General features: G+C 37.7%; 1 protein-coding gene across 3 annotated transcripts in view; it reads right to left on the reverse strand.

Moving 5' to 3' along the window:
• Znf407 (zinc finger protein 407) overlaps nucleotides 1–27,575 on the reverse strand; it is a 378,589-nt gene that overhangs the window by 220,024 nt on the left and 130,990 nt on the right. For all 3 annotated transcript variants that reach the window (XR_003711625.1, XR_003711624.1, XM_028768952.1), the window contains exon 4: nucleotides 3,432–3,506. Coding sequence is in view for 1 of the 3 variants with exons in the window: in XM_028768952.1 (XP_028624785.1) it covers nucleotides 3,432–3,506 (75 nt within the window). In the remaining 2 variants the exon portion in view is untranslated. The remainder of the gene's footprint in view (nucleotides 1–3,431; nucleotides 3,507–27,575) is intronic.

Genomic DNA, 27,575 nt, shown 5'->3' on the forward strand with positions numbered 1-27,575 from the left:
AGAGGGAGAGAGGGAGAGAGGGAGAGAGGGAGAGAGGGAGAGAGAGACAGAGAGACAGAGATAGAGACAGAGAGTGTGCCTTCCACATCAAATCTTTAAACTTCACATCTGACTGCTGAGAAAGCAGCACTCATTCCTTGGAGCTGGGTACCTCACTAGTCTGAATAGTCCTAGAACAACTCTCAGGGGCAGGCAGCAAGCAGTATACTCAATTCACAGGAGGAGGTGCTCAACAATCACAACCTGAGTTGTTACAGGATATTATTCAGTTGCCCTGAATGTTACTGGAGAGTTGTTGTTATTCCCTATTCCACAATAAAGGCTTGAAAACGCTGGCTCTGATATGAAAAATGAGGTGGTGGCAGAAGCAGCCATAGCAGCAGCGGCAGCAGCAGCAAGACAACAGGTCAGCTGAGCAGCTAGAGGAAAGGCAAACTGAGAAAACATCAGGCTGAAATGCTCTTTTCTTCTGGACTGCTACCTGACAGTGATGCCCACAGCTGGAATGGGCTTTCTCACATCAGTCAAGGCAACCAGGACGATGCTTCAGGTGAGGCAGACACAATGGGACCCAACAACACTCCAGCATGAAGAGAGGGCTCCTAAGCCCACCTCTCCCTGAGGCCTTACTGATACTAACAGTAGCTGGAAGAGAGGATACCAACTAGTAAGATGTCCATGATCTAGTAAAGTAAAGATCTAGTAAAGAAAAGCCAAAACAGAAACAACATCTGACATCTTCCAAACATGGCTTCACTGAAACCACAACAGACTGTGATCTGGATATTCATTATTAAATTGCAGGTGCATTTCCTCTAGCAAAATCATTTAGCAAGTATGGTACATTGTATACTATCTAATTTAAAATCTTTTATTAAAGTACTGTCATAAGCATTATGGAAAGGTTCTTTGCACAAACATATTTCTTAACGGTATCCAACAACCACACAACATCCTCCCCCCACCTCTGTCTCTCTCTCTCCGCCCCCCCCCCCACACACACACACGCAGATGGAAATCTGAAGTAAAGCATACCCCTCCTCTCAACACCACTATTGAAAGCTGGCAGATTTTAAGCACTGTACTAAACAGACATTAACACTTCATGTCACTCAGGCCTGACATTCACAGAAAACACACTTAATATGGCTGAACTCATTGTTATAAATGTAAAAAAGGACGTTCGAGATTATTATGAACAAAATCAAGGTGTTATAAAGAAATTTCATTGACATCTGTAACAGATAAATACTCATGTAAAATAAAAATTATTTAGAATGTACTTAGAACTTAGTTGGAGTGTACTATTTAAAACTACAGGCTGGATATGGCAACATCCAGTTATCTGTATTTAAATGTAAAGTATCTCACAGTTACTATGTTACATTACCTTAAGGTGAGCTGATGAAAATTTAGGGGAAAAGAATTGATTCTTGCGAAAGTTATCATCATTGCAAATTCTCATAAGGTCTTAAAAACCACTGCAAAATTTAGTTTTTTTCTTCCAATGCAAGTTATGCTGACAATTTTTATTGGTTTATCAAACTTTATAGTAGAGGAATGTGACTTTATTTTTAATAAATTATCATTTTTGCATATATCACTCAAAGCACAAGGCCAAAATATTTACAAACAAAATGTATTATTAATTTAATTGTCACAGCTAACTTCTATTATATTTTTCTGCAATATGCAAGGGATTAGAGAGTAGAATCAAATTCTCAACATAAGAAACAAACTAATTATATTGTTCTGGAAAAATCAAAATATAACAAGCTTGCAAGATTATTTCCAAAGCAACCATGTTTTAAATAGGTGAGAAAAAGCTTTAACAGAATTGACAAACATTGTTCCCAAACAGAAAGTAAATCAATCCCACCATTTCTATGATGCTTATAAAGCCACACATTCAAAGAGGAGGAACCTTTACAAATGTAAAATAGACTGCATTTATAAATCTTGGTCTCCTCGAACCACAGATGGACAATTTAAAAAATGCATTTATAACTAACTCCAGGAATTCTGATCCATCATTCTACAAAATAATACCAGAAAAATAAAAAAGATGACATCACAAACACATCTGAAGCAACAAAAATTTTAGGAGAAAGAAAAATTCAAAAATATCTACTGTAGACGAATGCTGGCACTAGAAATAGTTAAAAGTACCCATCCAGGCAATCTATCAGCACTTTCACACTACTTGGCAAGGCTACAGTGTCTCACAGGAGAGGAAGTCATGAGATCTTTCTGTCACGGGATGATCTGGAGTGTTCTACAACAGGAAATCTCTTTAAATTTTGGTCACCAACCATGGCAACACTGAGAGGTGGTGGCAGGGCCTATTGGCAGAAGGAGAGTCAGATACCTGGGACAGGAGCCTGATTCTGAAGCCTCAAAGTGTCACACCGCCTCCAACCAGGCCAAATCTGCCAATCCTTCCCAAATAGTTCTACTAATCTGGGACCAAGTATTCAAGCATCTGAGCCTGTGGAGGCCATTCTCATTAAACCACTACATATCTATAGCTTTATTTATACTATAGAGTACATGAGATCATTTTTATTTTGAAAGAGCCATAAATATTTTAGATATTGCTAAAAAGGTTGAGGCCTGAGTACTGTTGGGTAGAAGACTTTAGAATTGTCAAAACATCATGAATGACAGCCAAATGAGTGTAGAAATGTAGAATATATTCTTGGGAGTTTGGAGGGAGGCTGAAAGCCCAGCTCCAACACAGGAACCTAAGAGCATGTCTCCTCACTGAAAGGGAGTCCATGTTTAGAGCTTAAAAGTTGTCAGAAATAGCCATGTTGATGTGGTAGCCGACATTGCAAGAAATCAGTTCAGTTAGAACAATTAAATCTATATGATTAAGTTAATTATTATATATCACTAAGGAAAAGTAAATCTGACAGTTGATGGTACAATAATTGTAGTGTTATTTTTCCTGACATGGCAACTATAATATTATTTGAAGAATGACACAAAATATTTCTGTTTTAATATGAGCAATGCTAAAGTCTATAGGAAGAAGTCACAAATGTTATTTTAAAACTTCAAAATAAACTTATACTAAAGACAACATTTAATTGTCTCCCCTCAATATTTAGTTTTAAACATTTGTTTTAGCATGTACGGAGGGGTTTACAGAGTTCATGTCCCTCTAATTTTAATTCTATAGTTTTGTTTCTGTCACAAAACCTTGAGTGTTTCCAGACTTCATATTTAAAACTACCATATGCCATTATATTTTTCTGAAAAGTTGACATAATAAATGGTGTTCAAGAAGGAAGCTACAACCAGAGGCACAAATTTGGGAAGTTCTTTCATTAAACAAAACTGAAAATAGAAAAACTAAGGATAAATAATGGATAAATGAAAGATTCATTTCACATATGAAATACATAATACAGAAGAATGAAATTTACCTTTCTTTTGGGGTGCCAACTCCATGCTTGCCTAGTAGGTGAGTATTTAAGTGTTTCTTCATTACAAAAGCAACACTAAAAAGAAAAAAAAGAAAAAACAAAAATAAATTATAGAACTATATCTTGACACTTGGCTGGAAAATTGTAGAAAGCATTTAAGAATATTTCTGGTATAGGCATACATTAGCACAACGTAGACATACCCATTAGAACAGTTCTTAGACATTGCTTGCCTCTACTAAAAGTATCCAAAAGATCAAAATAATGTTTGTGGTTCCTTAGTCACTGTCTTCATCATCAGTTGGAAGAAAGAAAAAAAAGTACTATGATATAGTATACACTACCCCATAGACAAACTCACACTTCCATCATGAAATGCATTCAAGAAAATATCATTTTATTACAAATTTAAAGGATTATAAAAAAAGAAAATAAATAGCTCTATGAAGCTTCCTTAAAAACATGGTAGTGATTGAAAGAGAGATTATTTTGAAATGACTTAAAGCTTCCTGTATCTACAGAATGCACACATGCATACTTGCATTTGGTTTTGTGCAGAGAAGATGTCAATATACCTGAAACAAAGAGTATCACCTGATCAGCTATCTTAACTCACAAGCACATCAAGGATAAGCACACTTATGGACTGGAGAACACGCGTGCAGCACACGCATGACTATGCTTGCACATAGCACCACATCAATTATGTGACTCTCAAAGGCACCAGATTTCATTCTGAAACATTAGACAAAATGGCTAATTTGAAAAATGGATAAAAAAAAATTTACTGTTGTAACTTAGAGTGTAAAGGGCTTGCAAACATTTTTGTTAATTATGTATTACAGCTGTCCTTCATAAAGTTAATTACTAATAGCTGAAAGGCAACAGAATCTATTTGCATATGTACATGAAAGGCATGACACATGCAAAAATATGATTTTAATTAGCATTCTATGATATGAAAGGCTACAAATCAAATTGGCATGTTATAAGACTCTTAACATTAAACACTGAATTCATCTGGACATGTTTGCACAAATGGGCAATGTGAAGAATGTTCAGCAATGCAGCCTCTCAGAAGAGATTTGCAACTAAAAGAAAAAGCCAAAGAATCTTACAAAATCTTCATTTTTAAAATATCACCTATTTGTTTATTTTCATATAATATTAGGAAAGTGTGTAGTGAGAAATGTATTTGCATTTTTAAATAATTTTATTCATTACTGAAATAAACTTGCATATACTGAAAACACTATTCATACTGTTTATATAGTAGGCAACAGTGTGACAATAGATGTTTTACACCACGAATAGCTGATCGCATCATCAATCATTATAATGGAAAGATAATAATCACATTTAAAGAATCAAACTGTGATAATATTAAGTGGTGAGCGAAAAAACAACAGCATAAGATGTTCTATATTTGTTTCTGCTTGATTTGGAAAGAATAAATAACATTTTTCATTTCCTGAAAAAAATAATACAGCAATAACAACAGTCCATTTAAGTCGTAACTTTCCTACTGTCCTCCATTTTCCAATAATTAAAAAAACATAAAGCTAATAGCAGAGAGCAAAGGTTAAAAACCCAAAGTTGCACAGCACAGCTTACTCATGTGGCCAAGTACAATTTAAGAGAGTTGAACTCAGGAATCAGAGTGCAGTGTTTTAATAGAAAACCATTTGTTAATTAGAATACTAAGGTTTAAAATAAAAATCAAGCAAAAATATTTCAATTCACAGGAGAATATCCACAACAGGGAGGAAAGTCTTACCCACACATTCTAAGTCTATAAAGGGATTCTACTGTTAAAAACTCAAGAGGCAACTTGTCACTCTTGCAGAATACTGGAGAAAATGGAAATTGTGTATAGTCTAGAACACGAGATTATGTCCAACTGCAAAATATTTCCTCATCCAATTTAAGCTAAATGCCAATTCTTTATATTTGGCTCTTTAAAATATGACTAGTGTGATACTTCTGATATAACTGTGAGTGTAAAAAAAAACACTCAGCTGACCAAAGAGAAAACAACTGGTAGAGATACTCTCCACTCACTGTATTAAGAGACTACTGACTTAATACTTTAACATAATTCATAGATATAACGAAAAACAAAAATATCCTTCCAAGGAACCTAAAATTCCTCACTTCTCAGAAGCAGCATGCTCTTGGCCTGCATGTTACTTTTCATTGACTGTGTGTCAGGTATAAGGTAAGTTCTGTACAAAACCAAAACCAAATAACAATAGCATTCCGGGAAGTTTCCTCTTCTACCCAGAACACAAGACTAGGGACAGTGGCACAGCCCATCGGATGGCTGTGCAGTCCTTCCCCCTTTGGAATCTATCACCACATCCCAACAGCACGGAGGAGGAGGAGGAGGAGGAGGAGGAGGAGGAGGAGGAGGAGGAGGAGCCGCCACAGGGCTAGGGCGGCATGAGGGCATGGGGCAGAGCACAACAGGCAGGCAAGAGATACGACACCAGGTATAGACCATAAAGGCTTTACTCTGGGAACAGCCACTATAGGCACCGAAACAGATCACTTACCTGGCTCACATTTAACAAAAGTGAAATCACTCTATCTCTATCTCTGCACCATGCGTGAGTGCATGTGTGCGTGCATGCTTGTTGGCACATGCTTGCCACAGACTAAATAAAGAAAACATAATTATTTTTAAAATTTGATTACCTAACTGATTTTAACTGATTTGCACATGATAAACCAGCCTGCCTCCATCTTGGTTTTAAACGTCATCTTATAGTAAAGACAAACTAGGTTCATTCCTGTTTATAACTCAACCTCAGTTTTTCAAGGATGGGGTTATGTCCCGCCTGTACCTTAACTACAAATAGTTCTGCACTGCCTGTCCCAAGAAACTGCAATCATATCTTTGCTTCAAACATTTGTGACAACTACCTTGCAAGCCTACCTTTGCTCAAAAAGGTTGTTATGACTACTATCTTATAACCACTTCTGTTTCAGGAGGTCGGTGTAACTAACTTATTACACTTATTACACTTACATTCTGATTCTAGAACAGTGCCTATTTTACACACCAAATCCCCTATTTGGAAACTCCACAGCTTCAAAAACCTGTGCCTCACATCCAATGCTGAGCTCTTGAACCCCACCTTGGGAGCTGGAAGCCAGTGTACACAAATTACAAAGCTTGCTTTAATTCATTTGGCCATGATAGTTTAGATGGTCTTTCTCCTGGAGTCTTTGGGATTAACACAAGTGCCTGAAACTGTATCACTTAAAATGGGTTCGGATGTTAAAAGGACATGGCAGTGCTAACATTTACATTCTAGTTTTCAAGAAATAATTCTTTTTTTTACTTTCAGTTCAAAATAGTTTTTCTACACTATAGATTATGGAAGCATCCCTTCTTTAAGTCCTTTGAGTTTTAATAGTGTAACATTCTTTCCATTTCATTGTCATGAATGGTAATCTGCCATATGAAAGTAAGTTCAGCATAATAAGCAGAGAGAGATGTGAGAAGCAACAAAAATTCAGTGGTACCTTGCCTGCCTCTCTAACTCATACCCATGTGTAAGGCAGGGTGCTGAGACACTGGGGCCATGAGCCAGATCTAACCCTGGGGCTACTTACGCTCTGCTGCAGACAGACTGCACTGACAACAACATATGCTCCTGAGGGCTGGCTGCCTTCGTTTCTATTCTCTCTGTGGGACTATCACTTTGAACTCTCCCACTTACATAATTCTTACAATTTCTCCTATGTAAGTATTAATTGGGCTGAGCATTACCTAAATCACAAGTTCAAATTTGAGCACAGTCTTCTGAAGGGTATGGACAATTTTGGGGAAGAAGTCACCACAAGCCACACTTGACAAAAAGACAAGTTATGAAGCACCTGATCTTGTTGGTTCAAAGATAGCATGTGACAAACATTGAAACACAGCACCCTGATGCTCGCTCACATCACCAAACCACACACCACACTGACATCCTACTGAGACACCAGCACTCAACTATCTAGGTATCCTACAGTTCCCACACAGTTGCACAGAGGAAAAGTCACAGTCAGTAAAGAGATGGGTGAACCAAAAATCAAATTATTAACATTTTACATCTCTACTAAAGTAAAAGGTCACCAAAAAGACAGCAGGCCATGAGACTAGTTGGCAAAGGCTAATGACTTAATATAAGAAAGTGATTACAACCATAAAAATGTGTGGAACTACTTCAGGTTAATGTGAACTCCTTCTATTATACTAGCCAGAGTAATGTTAGCTCTTTAAGTAAAACATACACGCCTAAAGGAAACATGGAGAACATTTGCACAATGGAGTACTATTCAGCTATTAAAAACAATGTCTTCATGAAATTCTTAGGCAAATGAATGGAACTTGAAAATATCATCCTGAGTGAGGTAATTCAGTCACAAAAGAACACACACAGTATACAGTCACTAGTAAGTGGATATTAGCCCAAACGTTCACAATAACCAAGATTCAATTCACAAGCCATATGAAGCCCAAAAAGAAGGAAGGTATTGCCAGAGCCTGACAAATACAGAGGCGGATGCTCGGAGCCAACTACTGAACTGAGTGTGGGGTCCCTGATGGAGGAGTTAGAGAAGGGACTGAAGGAACTGAGGGGGTCTGCAGACCCATGGGGGGACCAACAGTATCAACTGGTCAAGGCCCCCTGGAGTTCCCAGGAACTTGACCACCAACTAATGAGTACACATGGAGGAACCCATGGCTCCAGCCGCGTATGTGGCAGAACCCACAGCCTTGTTGGATGTCAGTGAGAGAAGTGGCCCTTGGGCCTGAGAGTGTTCTATGCCCCAGTGTAGGGGAATGCCAGGGAGGAAGGGAGGCAGCCTGGGGAAGTCCAGTAGGAGAACAGAAGGCCAATCCTGGCTCTGTCATTTAGTACAGGATAAAGTTGATGATGCTATGTGCCTTCTCCAATTCTTAATGACCTCAGGCAAATGAAGTCTCTCCAGGAAGGAGAGCTATGATAAAGGGAAAGTCCTGTAAGTCCTGGCATCCTGAGGACAGGATGGCAGTACAATATCTGAAGCCTGGTGTTAGCATGGTCCTCAACAGAATCTAGTAGATGATTTGATTTTACCTAGAAAGACACGTGATCAAATAAAGAACTTCAACTCCAAAATACCTACGTTCATCTTGGTAATAGTACAGTGAACAAATGCTGAAATAAAGTTCAGCTCACACATGACAGGGCTTAGAAATGTCACCAATAAGATACCTCAAACAACATTCCTGTGTGAAAATCACTCACCTAAAGAACAATTCACATACCCAACTCTTCTCATAGGAATGGTCGCCATAGACTCCTGTGTGAATGGCTGGCTCATAGCGAGTGGTACTATTAGGAGGTGTGGCCTTGTTAGAGCAGGTGTGGCCTTATGATGGAGTGTGTCACTGTGGGGACAAGCTCTGAGGTCTCAGAAACTTGAAGCACTTTATTTCCTGCTGCTTATGGATCCAGATGGAGAACTCTCAGCTTCTTGTCAGTACCTCAGAACCATTTTTGCCTCCACAGTGTCATGCTTCCCACCATGATAATAATGGGCTAAACCTCTGAACTAGAATGCAGCCCTAATTAAATATTTCCCTTTGTATGAATAATCATGGTCATGGTGACTCTTCGCAGCAATAAAACTCCAATTAAGACACCCCTAAAGGTGAGATGAACAAAAATAAAGCACCCTAAAGCTGTGAAACAGCAAGGAGAAAAGGATGTTGTCTCCAATACGTGTGAAGAGTAAAATGTTGGCCATATTAACATGCATGTGCTGGAGAGCCACCCAATATTACTGTTTTGTCACGTGTGCATATATTGAAAGACTTACATCAGAACATTATTTAGAAAATGGGTATCTTGGTGCAAGATCTATATAATATGTAACTACACTCCTTATAGTGTGTAAAGTTGGGAAGCCCAAAATAAAAGAAATTGAAGGCTAAATATTAAGCTAGATGTTGCTTAGAGGTGGGGCCTTTCCTATGTTTTTGTATGAGAAAATGGTGGATGTGCTTGCTGTGGGTGCTCTTAAACTCACTGATCTAGGGGAAGTAATGAGCTCCCCAGACTCAGGCTCTTACAGGAGAATTTAGGAAACACAACTTTTCATAACTAAGCAAAGTTGGCGTAAAGTCCCGAGAAATGTGAAAAGAGAAAATCCTACAATGGCTTTGTTTATGCATTTAAGGTGCTACAGAACTAGAATTAAAAGCTCTACGGTGAGAGCTAAGACCTTAGGTCGTCTATTTACCATATAAGTGAGCCTGAACAAGCTTTTATAGTCATGTTAAGTCTCTGCTTCCTAATTTAGAGTGTGCAGATAATTATACTTACTTTATATAAGTGAGATTTAAAAAAAAAACTTACCTACTACGTAGTGACTACTAAACAAGTATAACAAGAGTAAGTGCTATAAGAAAAACAAGGAACAAATTAACACATAGTGATTCTTGATTCAAGAAGAAGAGAGATAAACACAGCACAGTTATGCCCCTCTACAGAGAGTGTGCATTTCCAGTCTGGATAGATGTGAAGGAACACAAATGGACAAAAGCCAGGCTGTGGCAATGCATTATAGAAAAGAAGTACATATAGCCCAGGGCAGTAACAACTCGTATGTAAGAACACACAGGGCTTAGCAAACACTCAATATTCTCTGACAGCTTAGAATCTGAGAAATTTGCCCTGACCAAAAGTTCAATAAAAATCAACAAATTGTTAGTACAAAATTAGTGCAAACTGAGCAGCATAGTTCTCACTATTAAATATCTTCCATAATATATAACATGAAGCAGGTCAATTTATTCCCATAATAAACCCCATGTGGCTAAAAATAAAAAATATAGAAAAAACATCAAATAATGGTTCTTAAAAACACTCATCATAATCCACTTTCTCATGCTAATTAAAAATACTGAGAAATATATATAACATGATATTATTTGACTTTGGAGTTACGTATCACTTGTAAATATAGAATTTTTTTCTATTTTGCTGAATATGTCTTTATTTATCCAACAGGTATAAGCATCTTGAAAATAACCTTAAGTGAATAGTATTTTATACTAACTTTATATGGTACTTTCCATTTTTAATTGTGTATTTTCTTAAGAAACAAATTACAGGTATTTCTACTAATGGCTGCTACACATCAGGAGAACTACAACTCCTAGGAGTGCCTACAAGCTTCATTCAGACACCAGTGGATATGTTTGACTGTGTAGCATAGAAGTAAGACTGTAGATTCAATTAACAAATGTAAATTTGTATTTTAATGACAAGGACACTTACAGAAGTGGAGAGGGGAAAAAAAAATGAGGCCTAAACCACAGGATATCAAGAGATCAGAAGTAAGCCATAAGAGTGTCCAAAAGATGGAAGATATAGAGCCTGGGCCCAGAGAGTAGTACCACAGTAGTCCATGAGAAGTGGAAAACAGTAAAATAAGACATCTGCACCCAAGGCCTAAGAAAAGTATGCAAACACAGAACACACTCCTGCAGAAACCTCCTGTTTCATCTACAGTACAAAAAGGTTTAGCTAAGTGTAGTTGCACTACTTGCTACTGCTGTCTGTGCAAAAATACAAATAGATAATGATAGATGTAAGACTGAAGATAGGTAGATAGATAGACAGACAGACAGACAGACAGACAGACATAGTTTTACTACATGTTTTGTGTATGAATGTTTTGCTTACACCTATGTAAATACACCACATGCATTCAAAGTCACAGATGTTAAAAGAGGGTGAGTACCCCCTGGTGCTGCAGTTAAGAGACAATTACTACCCACCATGTGGGCTGGGAACCAAATGCAGGTCCTCTGCAAGTATAGCCAGTACTCTCTATACTGAGCCATCTCTCCAACCAGTACTGACTAGGAGCTAATAGCTTGGCTGTCAAGACTACAGTTTTCACCGGTTTCTGATTACTTCCTAATCCACACTATTGGACTTTCTTGTGCTTATCTTTTATCCTCTTTGAGTGAGACTCTTAACTATGTATACATTTTTACCTTCACATATAAAGAAAATTCACTTCCTGAGCTTCAAGCACAATTCCTTTATGGAGGAGTCTAAAACGTGTATCTCTACCCACGGCTTTTCTGAGGTGATTTTTCACATCTAAATTATGATACGTAAGAACATGTCTGATACTCAGTTACAGGGCATCTCTCACAGATATCTTTACAGAACAGCTAAGTCTATCTGTTGTGCCACTGTTCCAATTTAGTAATCTCATCCTAATGCTCATAAACCCATTGTTTCCAACACTGCTCCCACTGACACCTTACTTTTCTTTTCCTACACTATTGAACTATTTCAAACTATTACACTCACGGACCATGACTTCTGGTTTCTCATCCTGGCACGACATTCTGAATCCCAACAGCACATAACCATGTTTGCTCCAGCCCTCAGATTATGACGTGTCTAATACTGCTCTAGACAGAGCACCCAGTTCAGCTCAGGAGACGGAAAGTTCTCCATCAACACTTGGAATCAGGTCTTCTATCTCTGGAGATGTCCTCCAAAGGGAGTTAGAAATGACTAAAGAAAAGCTGCATGCCAACCAAGGGTGAGGTTAGCTCAGACATTCAAAAGTAGTGTATGATTAGAGAATATTTTGTATTAAATACAATTACAAAAAACGACTGTATTTTAAAATGGCAAAGTATCAGAGAGCATTGAGTAATTACATGCAATTCTTGAATATTTTGTATTTCAACATATACATATGTAAAAATATATATCGACTAAAACAAACATAAACTAAATTAACTCTGGCAGATTTTATCTTTGTCCCTATAATTTTCTAAAATAAGTAAAGAAACGGTTTAATAAAAGCAAGCATAATATGTTTGTAGCTTCCAGGTCATTTTCTTTCCTCCCTTGAATTCTAAAACTCCACCACAATGCAGCATAGGCACAATCCACTCATTCTGACTGGACAGAGGACTGAAGCTGAAGGAAGATAAGTCACTCTGACATTTTAGAGAAAATGTAGCAAAGAAACTGAAAATGCAAAAGTAGGACTAGTGCCTAGTGACCTTTCTACAGAGCTCTGCAACCCTACCAATGAAAGAGCACAATCCACTGCGAAGGAAGACACAGGTGCAGTGACAAGTTCATACACAGCCACTCAGTGCAGCAACGCCTTTTCAAAATGAACTAAGAAGAAAAAAAATCTACCGATATAAAAAAGGATTTTTTTTTAATTGTGGGACTAAGAAAGTATGTAATATCAAAGAAACACACACAAATACTCATGGTCATATATTCTCTGTGCTGCTTATTTCTTGTCAACTTGACATGACATTAGCTAGAGTCATCTGGGAAGAGGGAACCACAACTGATAAAATTCCTCCTCCAGATTGGCCAGTAGGCAAGTCTATGGGATATTTCTGTGATTAATAGTTGATGTGTAAGGGCCCAGAATACCGTGATTGATGCCACCTCAAGTAGGTGGTCATGGGTCGTACAAAAAGCAAGCAGAGCAAGCTGTGCAGAGTAAGCCAATAAGCAGCATTCCTTCTTGGCCTCGGCTTCAGTTCCTGCCTCCAGATTCTGGCCATGAGTTCCTGAGCTGACTTCTATTTATGATTAACTAAAAGGGCTGAGAAGAAATAAGCCCTTTCAGTCCCAAGTTGCTTTTGGTCATGGTATTTAGCACAGCAGTAAAAAGCATAGACAACCTGTATCATTCTGAATATGTAAGAGAACATACAATCCCCACAAAGTTATTTAAGTACAGCTTCTTGAAAGAATATGCCACCATATTTTGATTTGCTGATATGCATGTTAAATGAACAAAATTGGAATTTTTTATCTATCAATATTCTATCTTGTAAATAAAAGGCAAAAAAAAACCACATAAACCACATGAGGTTTGTTAAATTCACATTCTGAAGAAAAGGACCTTTAAAGAAGTAACAAAATTTACTTCTCAAACTCTTACAAAATAACAACGAGGTTAGAAGAGCCAAGTCTTCCGTTGTTTCCTCCTATCTCCTAGTACACCCCATGCGGTTCTGCCCTCTTTTGGCTATAATTATCGCATTGACTCCCCCTGCCCACCACATTTGAAAAGAACCCTTACAATGTTATAGAAGGTAGGGATGTAGCTCATTTAGACAAATACACGTCTAGGATGCATAATGTTTTGAGTTTTAAATAGGGCACTTGTAAGCCAAGTACAGTGATCAATGCCAGTTACCGAGCATTTGGGTGGAAGAAGAAGAAACAACCATTCAAGCACATCTTAGCTTCACTCAGGTCATGGCTGCTTGAGAAATATGAGACTATGCCTCAGGGAACATGTCTGGGGCAGCCCTGCTTATACAATGAAGGCCTAGGCCATAGGTCATAGGCCATAGGCCTGATATACATGCCGGCTAACACAAAGTCTTGGGTCTCTGTGGAAAAACACTGAAACAGACAGCTAGCTATAAGCTATTGTAAACAAGCAGCTTTGGTGGAAAATTGCCAGCCTGAGTAGTCATAGACCTTGTCGAGAGGTACACTTGGTGGACAGTACCATCTTAGATAAGAACAAGTGAATCATAGGTGGAGTCATAGTGATCTGTCCCCTGAACCTTCACCCAGCTGACACTATGTTCTGGAAGATATCTATACTCCCCCTGAACACCTACACTCCCGTGTCATCCCCTTCCCCACATCCTGCATTTTTGTGTATATAACCCCTGTTTGAAAAAACGAAAAATTACGGTTTGATCAGCCTATGGACAAGCCGTGATTCTTCGCATCTTTGCCTGTGTCCCCCCTCACCACACCCCTGCTCTCTTTCAGGAGACCCCCCAGGACCTCTGTTTAATGCCTTGCTGGACAGGACAGGAAACTATCAACAGCACACAACTTTATTTAGTTAAAAAGTTATTTTTATATATTGAAATTTTAATTATTTTTCTGGATAACTGTACTAGTCCATGTATATAAACCTTGTTTTGACTACTGAAAAAATATTCCTCAAGGGATATACGATACTATAATATAAACATCTAAAACACACACAGTATCCTATACTATCCAAAGAAAAGAGGAAAAAGCATTCAAAAGGAAGGAATTGCTTCTTAACAGTTGATTCCACTTCAAGTTAATGAGAGCTAACATGAAAATGTAATTATCATTCTCAAGACTGTAAATACTATTGTATCTCACTCATAGCAAAGTACTGTAGACTTTCAAATACTAACTGCATCCTAAATTATACTGAAAGCAATCCATATTATGGCTGTTGTGGGTTTTGTTTACATTAATATTTAAAGAGAGGGAGATGGAATAAAATTTATTGGGTATTTTATGTATATCAACTCACTTAATTTTTGTTTGTTTGTTTTTTTGTTTTGTTTTTCGAGACAGGGTTTCTCTGTATAGCCCTGGCTGTCCTGGAACTCACTCTTAGACCAGGCTGGCCTCAAACTCAGAAATCCACCTTCCTCTGCCTCCCAAGAGCTGGGATTAAAGGCGTGTGCCACCACCGCCCAGCAACTCACTTAAATTTGACAATATATTTTATTCACACAAAAAATATGTGCCTTGTACATATTAAGTAACTCTAAAAATTCTACAAAGGATGTGGTGGTTCGGGTAGAATTCGGAGACTGCAGATACAACTTGAGAATGCAATTACTATTATGGTACATAGGAGCTCAATATGCATGCACATATTTTCTACATTATATGAGAAATTAACCATAGATATACCATGAGGAAATGTTTCTGAGTTCTCCTAATGAGAGAGCAGGTCACAGAAAAGCATTTAAATCAAAGCCTGGAATCACAGGAGGCTGAAGCTTATCCTGCTTTACCCAAAACTACCCAAGGGTGTTAGATTTGCTCCCTGATTTTATGATAGAGATTACATATAAAGTATTGCCAGGACTCCAGAGTAGCAACTGTACTAAGATAATATAGATCATGAAGACCCTAAAACCCAGACATCAAGAATATGTGAGTGTGTATATGTGTTTACACACAGAGACAGATAAACACACTATGAGCTAGTTAAATGGAGTCTGTAAACCTCAATTTCACTTTTCTAAGCTAACCCTTATCCAAAAGACCTATGCAATGATGTAAAAATGAACAGTGATGAAAATTATGGTTTTACTGGAAGAACACTATATCACTCAAATAGGAAAATAAGTATTTTACAAGGATTATTATATACAAAAGAACAATTCTAACAAATACCTCTGTAACCTTAAATTTAAGGTGCTGAGCTGGGTGTGGTGGCATATTCTGTAATGCTATCTATGGTGGAGGCTAAGGCAGAAAAATGAGAAGTGTCAAAGCAGCTTGGTTTACATAAAGAATTAATCAAAAATAGAAAAGAAAAATGATTTAAATAGAGGAATGGTAGGAATCGATAAACAGTTAACAACCTAAGAAAAATGCTTAAGTATGAAGTAATTCAAGAAATGAAATAACTCTCAATAAATGATTGCTATTAATAAATTAAGGCTCTCTTCCCACTGAAGCATGTAATTCTGGTATCGTCTTCATTGATTAAATCTGCAGGTGCTAAAACATACAAGGGTGTCTATGTCGAGGAATAAAACACTAATCAATATATCCAACAACAACAAAAAACAGATTTCCAGCATTATATGCAACTTGTTTTCAACTTTCTGGCCTAACAGCTTGTGTAAACGGAGTGGTGAGCACCCTGACTCCTAGGCAGTGTACTAAGGATCTGAGACACTGAACCTAATGGCTCAAACTAGCAGGCCATAATGTTCCACTCATGAACCGGCACCCACCAGAGAAAGTTCAAAGAGAATTTCTTCTAAGAAGTTTGCTCACAAAAATAGTAAGCTGTCTCAACTCCATGTAGTTGAACTGAAAGGTCCAAAGAAAGAAGCTGAAATGGGAATATTTTGGAAAAATGGAGAACAAAAATAAGTTTCCAAAATTTAACAGTAAATAACAAGAGCTCAAAAACTCCACACAGGGCAAAGAGTGTGAGCATAAATATAATAAACGAAAAAGTAGAAAATTACGCACACACAAAAGGCTAGAGCAAACCTAAGATAAGAATGACAACAGATTTACAGAAGCAAAGGAAAGACCACAAGAACCAGCAGCTTTCATCTGCTGTCTGACAAGTACAGAACCCAGCCATCAACAGGGCTGAACAAACACCGTGGTGTGGCAGCAAACGTGTGAACTCAACATGAAGGTCTGAGTTCAGATCCCCAAGCCCACATTTACAAAAGCCAAGACTCGTGATATGTGCATATGAAACAAGAGTAGAATGTGGTCAGGGACAGAGCAGAGGATGGCTGGGGTGGACTAGTTGACAGACCCAGTGAAAGTACATTTCAAGGAGACCTGAAATTCTCCTCTGATGGCTGCAAATGCACACATGGACAAGCACCCACTCCTACATATGCATTACACATAGAAGATGCACTCACATGTTCTCATTAAAATCCATATAGAAAGACAGAAAGTACAAGATACAAGGAGGGAAGAAAGATGGTAGAGAGACAAAAAACAGATAAAAGATAAAATGTGTGGCAAGCCTACACTGGACATCGCATAAAAAGCAAAGTCTTATTAAAAATTAAATTCATTTATCTCATCATACCAAAATGTCAACATTCTCTTCCTCTGAAGATAAAATAAAAAACTGAAAGAAAATCTTAGAAATCTTGTATGTGGTAAGATATTTCCCAAATATTCAGAAACCTTAGAGTCAATAAGAAATGGAAAGATATATATTCTAAGATGAACAGAAGACATCCAGAAACCTTCACCACTGAGGAAAGTAAGACATATAGAGCCATAGAATATAGTGAACAGCACAAAAAAATTCAAAGGAGGTCTAGAATGGGATTCTCTGAAGCATCTAAGAATAGGAGAAAAAAGAAAGAAAAACTCCTGAGTGCCCTGTCAAGTACATGGAATAGGAGCTAGTAAATGAGGAAAATCAAGAGAAAACCAGAACTAATAAAATATTCATGTACAAGACTCGTGATATGTGCATACGAAACAAGAGTATTTAGAGATCTGTGGCAGGAATTTCCCTGACCAATCTATTTTAAATACTAGTGCAGCAGGAGGCCTGTGATTGGACAAGGAAGAGAAAGGCAGAGCTAAAAGTGGGATAGAGAAGTATGCAGAAAGAGAGGGAAGGAGGAAGGCAAAAATGGAGCAGACATGAACCCATGTGGCTTTCTTTAGTAGCCTCATGTAATTATGCTTATCAAAAGGTTAGGATAATGGGGATAACTTGTCTAAACTGTGTGGGTGTCTTGTGTGTTGAGTTTTTATCAATATATAAATCTGACTAGTTACCTATAAGCTTTAAGAGTTTTGATTTACTAAGTTACTGGGTATTGTGATATCTAACCCCGAGGTTGGGGTTGACAGCAGGCAGAGGCAGCGACCCCACCAACAACTTGGTAAGGTGGGGAGGTGAGGGGTGGGGGAGTGTGGAACTGAGATGGCCAGGTGGTGCTGGACATAGACTGGGAACTTGGATGGTGGTAGAGCCTGAAGCAGACAGACATCACTTTTTTACTACATCCCGCTACAGAGACCAAAACCAGGAACTGCTTCAGGAAAAGCACCAACTCAACTAGTGCAGCATGGATGTTCAGAAAAGAGAATAACAAGAGGAAACTATTGAACCAACAAGTAGAGATCACCAACTAAGGGATTGTAAATATGTCAAAGACCCAAATATGATGCCACTGTAACTGGAAAAAAAATAACAGAAGTGAAATGGAACAAGATCAAAAGAAGAAATGAACAACCACACTAGGAGGAGGGGGGGAGAAGGAAGAGGAGGAGGAGGAGGAAGGAGGAAGGAAGAAGGAAGAGGAGGAGGAGGAAGAAGAGGAAAAGGAGAAGAAAAGGAGGAGGAGGAGAAGGAGAAAGAAAAATAAGTAAACATAAAGATTTTTGCTCTAGCCTAAAAATAGAAAAAAAAAGTTCAAAAGAAGAAGGGCAGGGTATAAGCCACAAAAAAAAAAAAAAAGCATTTATAAGCATCAAATGATAGTCCTAACGGGTAGGAAGAAAACATATGGGAGGCTAATGGAAAAATATAACATTCATGTAAAAGATCATTTGCAAAATCCATGAAACTTAGCAAACATGGAAAACATCCACAGACACAGGCGGCATAATCAACCTTCCTACCAAAGCCAAACACAATAAAGGAACCTTAAACACTGCAACAGAAAACCTGCCCTATATTAGATTAGTAGGCATGCTTGCTAATTAAGATTAGCTGGTGATTTAGCCTCAAAACTATTAAAGACAGAAAAGCAAGATGTTCAAAATACTAGACACACACACACACACAAACACGCACGTGTATGCACAGACACACACACAGGAATTGAACAAAGATGAATAAATATAAGCTAAATAGTAACACAAGGAAGTATTAAGACAATCAGATGAATAAAACTCAAAGAATTCATAGTCAGCAAATCAGACCAAAAAGAAATTGTAAAGATAATCCTTAGGCTGAGACTGAAAGGAAACATGCAGAAATTCATCTCCACATGGAGAAATGGAAGACACTGCTAATAGTGATTACCTGGATAAATGACAAGAAAATACAAAACTATCTTTTATTTCTACCTTTTATTTCTTGCTGGGTTGAAAGATACCAACTTAGAGCAACAATTACAACAAGACATAAAATGTATAAAAAAAAAAAAAAAAAAACCCTGAATCATAGTAATAAAACAGAGGAAGGGAAAATGCAGCTACACATGAGCAAAGCTTTGCAGAGTGGAAATTAATTTGGTATTCAGCAAACTGTAATAACATAAGTTACAATGTTTACTGTCATCCCCAGGGTAAAAATTAAGAAAATTTAAATACATAAAATTTACATGCATATATAAATTTTATATATATATATATATATGAACCTACAAATCGAATTAAAAAGATAAATAAGACAATGCCAACATAACATACAAAATAAAATAGAATATGGTGAAACAGAGAAACAAGAGAGGCATTAGGATACACAGAAAGACAGTCACCCTACAAGCAAGTGTAAACAGTATGGATCCAACATGTCCATAGTCAAGAGTAAAGAAATGAATGGGCTTAAGCACGCCAATCAAAATGCAGAGAAAATGTATTTTAAACTAAAAACATTCCAGGGGCTGGGATAGTATTTACTTACAAGCATGAGGACTTGAGTTCTCAATTGAGAAAATGCCTTCATTACTTATATCCTGTGGGCAGCCTATGGTACCCTGCTTTAATTGATGATTTATGGGGGAGGACCCCACTCACAATGGGAAGTGCCACTTCTGGGCTGGTGGACCAGGCTGCTGTGGGGAAGTGGGCTGAACAAGGCATGAGCAGCAAGCCAGTGAGCGTGACTGCACCACAGCCTCTGGGTCAGCTCCTGCCACTGCACTGCGTTCCTACTCCGACCTTCTTCAGTGAAAGACCAGATGAAATAACCCCTAGCTCTGGAACTCACATTTTAGTTACAGTATTTATCACAGCAACAAAAACCCTAAGGAACAAACATCCTTTTATAATCATATGCTAGTAAGAGGCATTAAAACCTACTTTTTAACAATGGTAGAAAGTATCATGCAATCAGTAGCCAAAAGAAAGATAGTATACATATATAAATATAACACAAAACAGGATACTAAGACAAAAAAGTTACTGAAGAAAGTAAAGGGCAATTTCAATTATGAGTAAGTAGATCTAGAATGGGAAGCAACAATAAAAACTATTTGTGCACCTATAAAGAAAAGCAAAAACTGACAGAATTTGGATGATTTAGAAATTTAAACAATAAACTCTAGTAGCCTCAAAATTCCTGCTTCAAAAATATGTCCCACACAATCAAAACAATATCCACCACACAGCATAGACTCTGAGATTGTCCACAAGTCAGTGAAGGAAACGAGTGTAATCACAGGAGTCTATGTGATAAATTTATAAATCTTTGAAATTAGGATCTGGAGTGATGGCTGAGCAGTGGACAATGCTTGACTCTCTTTTGCCAGAATAGAACTGGGACTTGGTTTCCAGCACCCAAGAAAGGAGGCTTACATCAACTTCCTGCAACTCCCAGTACAGAGCATCCAATGCATTCTTCTGATCCTTCAGTGGTCAGCCCTGAACACATACATATGAACAACACTAGATTAACTAAGCATGCACACACACATACACATACACACACGCACACGCACACAAGGCTTTAAAATGAAATTAACTAGAATGTATCAAAGAAGTTTCTCATAAATAAGCAGTAGATCAAAGAAGAAAATAAGAGCAACTTTAGAACATACTGAGATAATAAAACATAAGACAGAAAACATCAAAAGTGGTGTGAAGAAGTGTAGAAAGCCCTGGGAAGGAAGACCCTACAAATCTTGCACAGAAGGCATCCCCGCTAAGATTATCACCACAAACGAACTGAGAGTTGGAGAAAAATTCTTATTTGTAAGCATCTATATTTGAAAAGAAAAACCTAACTTTACCAAAAGAAACAAAGCGCAAAAGTTCAGGAAGGAGGAAAGTAAAATCCAGAACACTGAAATGTTATAGAAATAGGGAGAAAATAAATCAACCTCTAAGTTAGTTACGAGGAAAGAGAGTACAAATTCAAGATTAGTGTTATTGGGAAACAGGAAGAACAAGAGAGTTGAAACTTGTGACTGAAAAAGGAACATTAATACTACATTAACAAAAATTAAAGCTTTTGAAAAGTACTGTGAATATTGGCATTCAACAAGTTGGACAGACCAATAGGACAAATGGTCAACTGAAGGATAAAAAATAAATACGAAACTTAAAAACATGAATATTTAAGCACTTAGAAACATATGTATGTATATATACAATAAATGTATAATAAATATCTATCATATATGAGTTTATGTAGAAACTCAAAAATTTTTAAAATAAAGATACAACTCAAATTAAAAGTTGGCAAAAGATCTGAATAATAATTTTCTTTAAAAAAATATAAAAACAGACAATGAGCAATTAAATGCAATAGTCTTCAGGAAATCTACTCCAAACTAAAATGAGGGACACATCACTTAAACCCACTAGATTGGTTCTATTTTTTAAAAGACCATGTCAAGTAGGGATACAGCACCAAGGGGATAACACATGGCAAAGCCATTATAGAAAGGCATTAGTGGCTCCCACAAACTTAAACACTGTCACCACATGAACCAGCAATCCCACTTCCAGATCCAAAAGCTTTGAAAACCTTGTACGCACAGAATACTTGTATAGTTTACAGGACTATAAGCTATAACACTCAAAAATCAGAAAGACTCCAGATGTCTGCTGAATGGATATACTGCTACATTCGTATACTGTGGCATGACCCAGTCATAAGTATCCATGTATGTCAGATATTATACATATGAATTGTGAAAAGATCATTCGAAAAGAGTGAAGTCAAAAAGGAAACAGCACATGCAATATTATATTATCTTCCTGGTATTAAACATCTATAAGGAGCAAATATATAGGAAGGAGACCAGATTATTCTCAAATGGATCACACTCAGAGAGCACTTTATTCATGCTCAACTGAGAAAGAACCACCTCTATCACTCATTCAGGTATGTATTTCAGATTCTACAGACTGTATCACAAAGAAAACATTTTTTTTAAAAAAACAACAATTAAAACGTAGGTAAGACAGGAATTGAGGCTACTGTTGAAGAAAAGTGAAATTCAATGATAACTAGGATTCACCGACAAAAGGTGCACAGCTGAAGGTCAATGTGAGAAAAGGTAACTCAGTCTAAGAATACTACATGCATACCCAGATTAAGCACTGACAGGACAATGAATATAGTTGAAGGCTGTCACAGTTTGTGATGTACATAGAAAACAGTGAAAAGATTTTGAGTAAGATCTAAATTTTCCTTTAAGGGAAACAAAATGGAACATGTGCTGGTAAGCAGTTGTAAGAAAGCTAGAATTCGTTGAAAGGAGACTTTCCAGTCCTAAACTCACCCCACAAGAAGAGAAAGATTTACATAGACAGTACTCCATTAGAAGAATCTAGCATTCCTGGGGAAGAAAAGCTGATACTGGGGCTGCAATACATGATGCAGAAATAAGAACATATGCAAAAAAAGAAAGAAGGAAGGAAGGAAGTAGTGGAGGGGGGGAGGGAGGGAGGGAGGGAGGGAGGTGTGGGGGGAGAAGGGGGGGGAGGGAGAAAGGGAGAGAGAAAGAGAGAGAGAAAGAGAGAGAGAAAGAGAGAGAGACAGACAGAGACAGAGAGAGAGACAGAGAGAGAAAGACAAAGAGAGAGAGAGAGAGACAGAGAGAGACAGAGAGACAGAGAAAGAAAGAAAATGATAAAGATATATCAAAAACAGTAACAACAGAACCAATCATGGGACACCAAAGAAACAAAGGTATTCACTGTCTACATGAATCACATACAGAGTAAGAAGTAATGTGTGCAAACTAGTACAAGCCTATATATAATTTAAATTAAATAATAATAATTAATAAGTTTTAGATAACAGCTCTAGATACAGTGATAGACATTTTACAAAATAATTAGATATATTAGTTGAAAGCTAAGTTAGCTGCAGAGGTTTTTTTTTTCTGTCAGGTAGCATGGAATGGTTTGTTTTAACAATACTGTGTTCTATTAATTTATGTCTTGGTATATACCTATAAAGAGTGGAAGAGAAACGTGAAAGAATTTCACACCGTACAATTTTTATAGTTGTCTTTCAATTTATTTTTTTCAGTTTCTATCAGACTCCTTTAAATTCCTGGTATCTATTATTGGAAGTTTCCCATTCTAATTAACTATTAAACTTTGGCCTACAGTTATACTTTCAGTCACAAGGTATACTTGTCATAAAACAATATATTGCTAAAATAGTATTCCAAACTGAAACTCAGAAAGCACTAACTTTTGGAATCTGGAAGCCAGCTCCTTGACAATCAACTTTTAAGAACCAACTGACAATGCCACTGTTTCTTCTCTAAAGTCTTCACAGTACAGGACAAAACAAGTGGATCAAAAACAAGGGTCTCCCCTAAGTACACAGCCATAAATAACAGTTACTGCCAGCTGACAAGAATGACAGTATGGTCTTTCTTTAACTGAGTTAATGCAGACAGTGTCCACATGAGCTGACAGGCAGGGAGGGCTACTTGTCTCAAATGGTGAAGGAAAGAAGGGCGGGTTAGCTGAGTAAATGGACAGAAGAGAATAGAGAGGAAAGTGGAGGAAGGCAAAGGAGAGGGGAGCAGACCTGTGTGCTCAGAGCTCCAATATTCTATGGCTATGTATAATATTTTGCAAAGTAAAATTGACTGAGATGGAAGCTATTTTGCATGGTACAGTGGCGATGGCTAACAAATGAGAGTTTTGTGGGCTGCATGTGAGTCCCCTGCCTCATCTGCCACCCCTAATGACAGCAGCCACCTGCTGTTTTATTGTCACAGCTGGAGCCAGTTCACACTCCTTGGTGCTGAGCTCTGCCCATGAGCACCAAGCTCTCTCTTCGCCTCATTACTTTGATGAACTTTTTATGGTCAGCACCCATGAAGACCTCATCTAGGACTTTGCCACACAGACTGGCTTCAGGGAGTGATTTCAGTTACACGAGGTGGTAACACACTGACACTGGCTGCTCATGTCTGCCAGCTAGTCCAGAACTCAATGTACTGTACTTTTGACACGACAGAGCCCACAACAGGTAAAAATGCCATGAAATCTCATACTTAACAATGTTCTTCCTTTCTCATTGTCATATAAAGGCCATAGACTACACTGTAATGAAGTGTTTTAATGGGACATGCTATTAGAGAAAACCTAATGTACTGTTTATGATTGCTCCCATAAAATTAAGAATCTTTTCAACTTCTACAGACTGAAATTCATTGAAAATTTTTCCTTTAGCTTTTGAAGTCAAAACACATAAAACACAAAGATATTTGTATTACTTCCTTTGTTTCAGGTAAAAATTTCCAATTTTCTTTTAATAAAAACATGCAGCAATGTTATGTGACTTCAGATTAAACCTCAATTATATAATTTTGATGATGAAAAGGATGTCCTTAAAAGAAAATCCCACCTCAAGCAGGCTTAGTAACTTCTACCAAATACACACTGGAACTCATTGGAAATGTGATTATTGATTACAGAGTAGGGAAAATGTGATGGTTTTAAAATCTCACCATCTTAAGACAGTTCTTAATTCTATAGTGCCTGAAAGTGATCATGTTCCTGAAACAGGAAACAGAAGGAATCACTGAGTAGGATTCTAGCTGGTAATTCTTTTTTTCAAATTAAATTTTATTTAATCCAGCAACATGGCTGCTCTGGCAAGGGTTCAGGTCTGTGATCTAGGTCTGTGATCTAGGTCTAGGGTAGAATGCAGACAAATCACAAACTTTTAATCCCTCTGGCTGGAATATCAATAAGTTCTTAATATACACCTTTAATCCCAAACAATATAGGTAGGGTTGGTTTGCAGAAGTAAGCATCTATGTTTGAAAGTGACATCTGAGACAGATAAAGTGATAAATCAGAGAAAGATCTGACAGAATGAGTCAGAGATGGGATATGCCGAACTCTCAGGAGAACAGCACGTTAAGAGCAGCACAGAGTGAAGTCAGTCCACTCAGTTGAGCTCAGTCAGTGCAGTTGAGGCAGTTCACTTAAGTGAGCTCAGTGAAGTGGAATGGAGTTTGTTTGTGAGTTCAACCCAGAGAATAAGAAAGAGAACGGAGATTAGAACAATGTCCAAGATTAGTTTGAGACCAAGCCAAGTAATTCAGTGAGAAGGCAAGAAAAGCCAGATAGAATCAGTCAGCTTGGAAAGGCTTTTAAAGAGCCAGAAGATCTGGGCTGAATCAGCCAGTCAGAGTTGAGAAAGAACTAGGAAGGGTGAACTTATTCAACAGTAAGCCTCTGAGAAAATTACATCTAGTGAATAAAAGTTACATTTACAGAAAATGCTACCTAAAATACGTATATAATTTATATGTAAATGTAATGTATGTCATACATAAATATGTGTGTGACTGCTTGTTTTATTTATTTTGAATGATAATGGAAATCAAACCTAGGAGCACATAGATGCCAGACATATATAAGGCTCTACTATTGAGCTATGTTCCCCCACTCAGCTTAGATGACAACTAGACTGTATCACTACTGTAGCTCAGGCTAGTCACTCTTTGACCCAAACTGTTCTTACACTTGTGATTGTCCCACATCAGCCAAACTTAGGATTATAGATGCGTACCACAACCAATATCTTAAAATGTAAGATTTGATTTATTTTGCTGCCTTCTCTCCAAAGAATATAAATTATACACTTTTCTTGGCCTCATTCTGATACTGACTGATAGTCCAACTATTTTTCCTAAATGAATGGAGTAATTAATAATGTCAGTGGGGATGCCAAATAAAATTAAATTTGGGGTTTATTCTAAATATGGCTAAAGAACAAAAGAAAAAGAAAAAAAAGAAAAAGAATGTCAACATTCACCATATTAGTTTATGTTAAAGAACTAAATATTCTTCAACAACTATGAATAAATCAAATTTCAAAATGATTATAAAATTCATGAAAGACTAAGTTATCAAATAGTAGAAACTAATTCATACATACACATAACATTGATTCTTTGTAAATAGTGATAATCCAAACATACTATGGAGGGGTCCGGGATCCTGTGTTGTTCCTTTGCATCAGAATAACTGGTAAAGCCACAGAGACCCTCCCATATACACAGGCAGTGTATGAATGTAAGGCAGAATCGGATTTTTCTGACATTTTGCGGAACTTACATATTTTTCTTTAGCAACATAGGAACACTTCAATTTACTCCTTATAGAACTTTATTTCTAAAATAAAGGAAAAGCAATCAATGGCTGTAACAATTAACACCTTATCAATTACATCATAACCTAATATAAACTAGCATGCTTCACAAATTCTGCTTTTCTCTAGCAAACAGTCTACAGATCATAATAAATTCATTTGCATTACAAATCCTATGTGGTACCTTTCAGATGAAAACTAAAGACAGGAAGCTTCATTTAGTAAAATGAGGGTACTAGTTACATCTTACATAGACAAACCATTAACTGGTAATTATTTTTCTGTTGCATCAACAAAGGGAACAGAAGGAAATAGCTTTATAATCATATGAATGAAAGACCTAGAAACAGACGCCAGAAAGAAAAGAAAATATCCTATGTAGGAGTGATGTATAGAACATACATGGTATTCACTCACTGATTATTGGATTTTAGCCCAGAAGCTTGAAATACCCAAGATTCAACTCACAGACCACATGAAGCTCATGAAGAATGAAGACCAAGTGAGGATGCTTTGGTCCTTCTTGGAGTAATAAAATACTCAAGTGAGCAAATATGGAGACAAAGTGTAGGACAAAAACTGAAGGAGGGGCTGTCTGCAGACCATTCCTGGGTATCCATTCCATGTGCAGTCACCAAAGGTAGACACTGAAATGGATGTCAGGAAGTGCATGCTGACAGGAGCCCGACATAGCTGTCTCCTTAGAGGTCTGCAAGAGTCTGACATATTCAGAGACAGGTGCTCACAGCTCACAGTTGCAATACTTATTAGGCACAAAAGTGACCAGCATGGCAAGCTATGCATAAAGGTGCATAAGTGGCATGCACATGTCAGTGAAAAACCAACTAATTGGACTGAAAGCCCACTCATCAGCTAACATTTGCTCACAGCTAACCATTGAACTGATCATGAGGTTCCCAATAGAAGAGTTAGAGTGAAGACTAAAGGAGCTGAAAGGGTTTGCGACCCTATGAGGAGAGCCACAATACCAACCAACCAACCAGAGACCCCAGGGTCTAAACCAGCAGCCTGGGAGCACTTAGGAAGGGACCCATGGTTCCAGCTATATATGCAAGGGAGGATGGTCCTGTCAGGTATAGGTGGGAGAGGAGATCCTTGGTCCCATGAAGGCTGGACACCGTGTGTGGGGGAATTCGAGGGTGGAGAGGCGGGAGTGGGGGGTAGGTGGGGGCACATCCTCATAGAAGCAGGAGGAGGGGGGATGGGATGGGGGTTCCTCGCCGGGATGGGGGG

This window comes from Grammomys surdaster, unplaced genomic scaffold (genome assembly GCF_004785775.1).
Source record: "Grammomys surdaster isolate TR1022 unplaced genomic scaffold, NIH_TR_1.0 189, whole genome shotgun sequence".
In the NCBI taxonomy this organism is placed as follows: Eukaryota; Metazoa; Chordata; class Mammalia; order Rodentia; family Muridae; genus Grammomys; species Grammomys surdaster.